At 36.2% G+C, this 7,268-nt stretch overlaps 1 protein-coding gene across 1 annotated transcript in view; it reads left to right on the forward strand.

Annotated features, from left to right (window-relative positions):
• LOC141325870 (CD276 antigen-like) overlaps positions 1 to 1,825 on the forward strand; it is a 13,968-nt gene extending 12,143 nt beyond the window's left edge. The window contains exons 8-11 of the mRNA XM_073834597.1: positions 640 to 1,030; positions 1,103 to 1,387; positions 1,495 to 1,690; positions 1,822 to 1,825. Of these exons, the coding sequence (XP_073690698.1) occupies positions 640 to 1,030; positions 1,103 to 1,387; positions 1,495 to 1,690; positions 1,822 to 1,825 (876 nt within the window). The remainder of the gene's footprint in view (positions 1 to 639; positions 1,031 to 1,102; positions 1,388 to 1,494; positions 1,691 to 1,821) is intronic.
• The last annotated feature ends 5,443 nt before the right edge of the window (positions 1,826 to 7,268 follow it).

The following is a 7,268-nucleotide window of genomic DNA, read 5'->3' on the forward strand; positions in this document are numbered from 1 at the left end:
ATATATATATATATATATATATAGCCTATACACACACACACATATACACATAGAAACGGAATTTGGCATGCCTGTTCTAAATGTTCTTTATGAAAACTACTAACAATTAACAAATTTTGTAGCTATTACAGGGCATAGGCTCATTCTTTCAACTGGTCGCTCTTTTCATAATTTGGTTGCACTTATTTTATTTTTAAATCAATGCTGATAAATAGTTTTTCCTTTATCATAGTTTATAGTTATATGGCAACAAAAGGGATTAACATTCAACCTGTTTTATATTTGTGATTTTAGTTTTGTGAACGGCAGTTGCTCGTTTGCTTTAAGCCGTGTTTCCAATACTTTCGCTTTCGCATTCGCGATCTTGGTGTTACGCTTTACAAGAAAAGATAACTGTCTGTTTTGCTTACTTCTATACCTTTTACTTTTTAAGACTAAAACAAATGTTTAAAAGATGGATTCATTGTTATTCTTAAAAAGATCAAATAAATAAAAAATAAAACAAAGTCTCCATAGCGTGAGGTAAACAGCAAAGGTAACAGGCTTTTAAAATGAAAACCATAAAAAAAGCAAAACTGAACTGGCTGTCAGTGACAGTGCCCAAGAAAAACAAAATATTCACATTCTCTGGATTACTAGGACCAATCTTCTTTTTTCTATCTTCATTTCTCAAAACTTCTAGCTGAGTTTGAGATTACTGTTCCCAGAGACACAGTCACTGGGTTCTACGGTGAGGCGCTGATCCTCCTCTGCATGTTTCCTGTGGACAGCTCATGGGATCTGAGAAGCACCCTCATCCTCTGGCAGCGTGGACTGGATGTTGTTCACAGTTTCTACTGCAGCCAGAACCAGCTTGACCGCCAGAATCGCCATTATGTCAATCGAACTAGTCTGTTCAGTCAGGAGATGGCACAGGGAAACGCATCACTCAGACTGGACAGAGTCACTGTTCACGATGCCGGCATGTACACCTGCTCCGTCAGCACAAACACTGGCAGCAAGGAGAAGAGCTTTAAAGTGAAAATTGCAGGTACCAAAGCAACAAGGACTGATCAATATGAAATTGCCCTGGGTTTAATATGCATGTTCTGTCATTTTTCAGCATTCTACTCTGAACCTCGTCTGCATTTCTCCATGTTAACTGATGGAGTGAATCTGCGAATGACCTCAGATGGAGGCTACCCTTCTCCTACACTGCAGTGGCTGATGGAGAACTCAGACATCACTAACCAGACACAAACACAGATCATGCAGGACACACAGACTGGGCTTTATGTTGTGTCTAGTTGGATACATTTCACACAAGTCACAAACTCCTCTCTGACATTCATACTGCACAACAAACCCTTGGGACAAAACATCAGGAGAGACATCCAGCTCTACTCAGGTAGGGATTTTCAAAAACAAACACTTAAAAATGCTCTTGAATCATTAATGACATTTAAGTGTCTAAAACTAATTATCAGTTTATTTTAATTAAATTTCTCTGTACAGGTAATAGTGAGATGCAAGAAGAGTCGGCATACAGAAACCTTGAATGGTTCATTTTGACCCCTGTTTTTCTGCTGCTGCTGTTGATCATTATGAGTGTATTATTTGTGTTCATTACAAGAAGAAGAAAAAGAGGACAGACCAAACTAAATGGCTTTACAGAAATGGGACACCTTTCTGAAATTCAAATTCGTAACCCGTATACTGGATGCCTAAATTTACTTCACTATATTACAAATAAATCTAATCATGACAAACTATATATCGTTGAGAAGGACTAAGACTCCCAAATAGATATTTTACCACTGTTTTGTGTTACAAATTTTGTAGGTAAAGTAATTTTATACTTTTTATATTAACATTTAATATGTTTATAATGGTTATAAATGTTACAAAACCACTTCAACTAACAGTTATCCTATATATAAAACTTAATGATGTTCTTTGATTTGCAAGACAGATAACAGCATTATACAACCCCTGGCAAAAATTATGTAATCACTACACCCAAATTATGTTCACCCAAATTTTTTACTTTATAACAAATAGATCAATCACAGATATGGCACAAAACATTTTTTGTTTAATTATTCAACACTCTGGTTATGTGAAACATACCTGAAACAAATGAAATTAAAATAGTTAAATTAATGGAAATTTATTTTCCATATCAAGTAGAGGAAAAAATTATTGAATCATTCAATGTTGAGGAAAAAAAAATATGGAATCAGCTTGTAATTTTTATTTTTGAAACAAATATCTATGTCTAAAAGTCTAATTAGTCAGCAGTTAAAAGAGAGTGCTTGCAGTCCTTAACAAGCTGTTGAACTTGGCTAATTGTAAGGAAACAAGGCCCCAAACAGAATAATGGAAAGGATTATAAAACTTTTTCAAGATAAAGGCAAGATCAAGGCAAAAAAGTTTTCTAGTTAGCTGTTTCTAAAATTTGGTGTAAGTATAAACAAAATGGAAAGATTATTAAACAAAAACATACAGGCAGATCAATGAAGACATCTAAGCATCAAGATAGAAAACTCAAAGAGATTTGCCCTAAAAAAAGGAAAATGTACAAAGAAACAAATGAAGAACAAATGAGTCGATGCGTGTGACATAACTGTAAGACACTGGCTAAATGAAATGAGATTAACATATAGAAAGTCCAGATGATAACCAGCATTAACACCTAAACAAAAGAAAACAGGATTAGAGTGGGCTAAAGAGAGGAAGTCATGAAGTGTGGATGATTGGATGAAAGTGATATTCAGTGATGAATCACAAATCTGAAATAGACTTTCGTCTTGTGCCATTCAAATGAAATATATATAGATGACTTCCTATCAAATTCTAACTCAACAGTCAATTCACAGGTATACATTGAAACTTTGGACACTCCATCAATAGAAAAGAAGTTTGGTGATGATTTTAGTATGATAATGGACCTTGCCAAAGAGCAAAGAGTGTTAAAGCTTTTCTTCAGGAAAAGCATATCAACCCAATGGCATGGCCTGCAAACAGTCCAGATCTCAATCCGATGTATGATGAAAATCGAAAAACTGGTTCATGATAAGGCTCTATCTTGCAAAGCTGATTGGTCAACTGCTATTCAAGAAAGTTGGAATCAGCTTGATGAAGAATATTGCTTTTCATTAGTGAAGTCCATGCCCTAAAGAATTCAGCCCTTCATAAATGCCAGAAGAGAAGCAACAAAGTACTGTTTTTTGGTTGATGATTTCATATTTTTTTCCTCAAAATCGAATGATTCCATAATTTTTTCATTAATAATTTTTCATTAATTATAAGAGTTTAATTTCATTTGTTTTAGGTATGTTTCACATACCCACAATAGTGCTGGGCGATATGGAAAAATCATGTATCACGATATGGATTATTTTATATCACGATAACGATATATATCACGATATACCAAAATAAAGTACGTTTTCAGTTGTTCTCTGAAAAGTTTGACAAAAATATCCTTGCATAATTTTTTTGCAACTTTATTTTTATTCGTTATTTGGAGTGACATTTAACTGAACTGTCACAAATGAGAAAAATACATTTTAGTGCATCAATATAAATGTATCAAATGACAACAGATGTGGTGAAGGTAGAGCTACAGTAGCCTTCACATCTTTTATCCACATCATAGTTAAATAGGCTATTATCAAAATAAACTATTTTTTTATTAAAGTGCACAGCCATTTCAAGTTTCTGAGCAGAAAAGCACTCAATTATAAAAAATAAACAAAACATTTTTCAACCTTGTAGTGCAAAGTTTGCAAACCAAAATAAAGTATCACGCCTGTTTCACACATACTCCGTCTGCAGTACAGTCCTTGTGCGTTACGTATGCGGTGCAGAGGCAGCACGGACTCGTTTTGCTTCCACACAGAACGCGATTGCAGTCCGTTCCTGATCCGCGGGTGTTTACCACAAACACACCATTTATCCGTTATTTTAATTTCAAATTCAAACGTGCTTTTTCAGCATTGGGATACTCTTTTATCACAGTACACTAATACAATAGACATATTTACGTTTAAACTCAACGTATTATAAACAACGTAGGCTATTATTCAATGCACTTGACTTCTAGATTTGTATATTAAGTTTCTCAAGCAAGTTGCAACACATTTAAACAGCATAGGTAGGCTATAGCTTCCTTTTCATATTGAAATTGGGCTATCACAAATATTTTAAATTAAAACTTACCACAGACAAGCAGTCGGCTCTCTGTGCCTTTCTTTCGTATTAAATCTTTATTAAAAAGCATATTTTAAAGAACTTTTCTACAAGTGTATCTATTATGTTGCCTTGTTTATTTAAAACTGCACTATTTTAAACCTAGCCAAAATCCACGTGTTGACTGTGAAACACAGTTGACTGCATTTATATGCATTTGTGGTACATTTCCGTGTCAATCCATGTTCATTTTTACAGCGAACAATGCGCTGTCACTTTAATTCAGCGCATGCAGCGCAGACTCTGTGCCGAAAGGATCGCTCCACTGCTGCAAAACGCACCGCTTCGGGAACGCACTGCCGGACAGCAACCGCGTGCAGTGTGAACGATCTGATCCGTTAACATGGGTGCGGGAAAAAATACGCAACGCATACACACTGCAGACGAAGAATGTGTGAAACAGGCGTGAAACAGGCGTCAGCTTCCGACGCGGAAACAGTCTTTTGGCAGAGTTTGCACATGACTGTCTTCTGCTCCGTGTCGGAGCTCTTGAAGCCAAAATGCAACAAAATCACTGACGTACCCCCACGTGTCGGTAAAAGGACTTCTTGTCTGCTGCCTGCGTAGCAGTTTCAGTTTGTTGCGACTCGATCCGGGCATTCATCTTCAACCTCTTGAGTCTCCATCTTTAGGCTAAGCACTCACGAGAGCATGTCGCAACAACGTAAAGCGTCACGTCGCACAAGACGGAGTTTCTTTGTGAAAAAGTTCGTTTTTATTCTTGATAATCACTTATAGGGTAGAGTATGCATTGCACAGCAACAAGACACTGTCATACATTTGTCATAGCCTATTTAATGCAATGTTTTCTTTAGTAATTGATCAAATTCGGTTAGAGACGATAGAAACGATAGAAGAGAAATAGGACGATAGACACTTTTCTATCGTCCCCACGATATATATCGTCATATCGCCCAGCACTAACCCACAATGTTGAATTATTAAACAAAAATAGTTTTGTGTCATATCTGTGATTCATTTATTTGCTATGAAGTAAAAAATTTAGGTGATCATCGAAGTGTGGTGATTCCATAATTTTTGCCAGGGGTTGTATTTTTTTATACTGTAATTAAATAAACTATATATATATATTTGGTATGTCGTAACCTTGGCAGCTTATAACAAATAGTATATAGTTTATTAGTGTTACAAGACTTGATCTATTACATTACATTTCAATTCATCATTCTAATGATCTGAAAAACACATAATTGTGGTGTCTCTCCCATCTAAACTAACCAGATCTCATTTTTCGGTGCTAAACACAGTCTTTGACCCAGAATTTGTCACTCACAACTAATGTTCAGCATTGTTGATTATTTACTTTGCAAAATTTGCAGATTTGCAAGATTGAGATCATTTCTATTAGTGTTATTTGCCATTTATGAATGTGTTGAGTCTATATAGTTATTTGCAATCTGTAAACCTTTTTATTATTATTTTTTGTTTGTTTGTTTGTTTACTACATAGACTCGTTGCAGTACATTAACAGCATGTCTGATACACACTATTATTGAATATGGTTTCTGGATGGAATTTGAGAAAGTAATCTAGTGTGTGTTTTAGACGGTGGTTTTTAAATTCATTAAACCTTTATTCACTGTGAGCTATATTATATTGAGATTTCAATTAGTGTGGACTGTAAAACCACTCTGTGTAGTGATATTTCAAATGTTCTATTTAGAATAGTCATATTACTTACACCTGTAATCAGTGTATCTTGTTACAATAAGGAAACCCTGCAGAAAAAAAAAATCTCAGCAATGTTATTATTGCTGCACATGTACACTAACTTTTTTTGCTTTAAAAAAAAATCACATCTGTTAGTATTGGAAACCAAATAACGAGATGGAATTGTTCCAGGAATAATGAAAAATATCTTTGTGTATCCACAACTAACAAGATGTGAATAGCTGTTCCACTAAACTATTTATGAAACACATTATGATTTACTGAAAAATACTTAGTTTGACTACACACAGAAGTCCTGAAATGTCACTGAAATTGAAACTACCTTGAAATTACCTTTTATAGCAACATCTCACGGCCACGTTGGTTCTGTGAAATGGGGGAGCCTCGTGACTGCGGCTAGTAATGCACTTTTGCAGGTTTCTCCACCCAAGCGTTAGCTCCTTTGCGACGGCCGAGAAACCGTAAAAGCTCTCACTAACCCACAGGACAAAACCTTAACCAGCTCTGAGAAAGTCACCGAAACATCCGGGAGCCGGGTGAAAACAAGTAATCCTCCGCCAGGATCAGGCCAGGATGGACTTTCAGGTGCTCGCCGATGAATCCATGGGATCCGGCGTGTTTGTGAACAGATCGCGCACTAGAAGTTGTTCTTGGGCGATTGGCTCGTTCATCTAATAACGATGAAGATGAGACACGGTTCAACAACGTTAGGCTGGAGAAAGTGGCAAGAATCGAACATAGAACTACGCGAGTTATGCTGTTAACTTTCATATAAATCTAAAAACTGGGTGATTTGTAATTGATTACCGCTTGCACCGTGCAGCATTGGTCACTTGAGGGCGCTTCACGGCTGAAGAAACAGCTTCTGTTCAATCGCAATGGTCTGTACCAACACTTGCAGTTTTCGCTACTTTGAGAGTGCATGCCCTCTACAGAAAGTGCTCAAGAATCTCCCAGGTCTGAAAAATTCAGTGGATGCACATTAAATCCACACTCTAACACCTCTAACACCTAACGCTAGAGGTGTATCCACTGATCTATAACAGAGAACTATTATATATATCAGTGGGTGTATCAATCATTCATCACGTTCATGAACTCACACGTCCCAAACTTAACTTATCATTTAATTAGACGCATCACTTTTAAAATATGTAGTCTGTTATGTCACGGTTTGGCCAGTTACCTGGATGCGCGGCCATATTGGAGCTACTAATACGATGTTCTGCTAAATTTTTGCTTTCTAAACCACGAAAATTGTGTGGAAGCTGACTTAGTGAGCAGGAAAGGGCGCAATATTTTCACAAACTAAAGTTAATATGTGGTAAAGATACATACAATTA

The sequence above is a fragment of the Garra rufa genome, chromosome 2, assembly GCF_049309525.1.
Source record: "Garra rufa chromosome 2, GarRuf1.0, whole genome shotgun sequence".
NCBI classification, from domain to species: domain Eukaryota; kingdom Metazoa; phylum Chordata; class Actinopteri; order Cypriniformes; family Cyprinidae; genus Garra; species Garra rufa.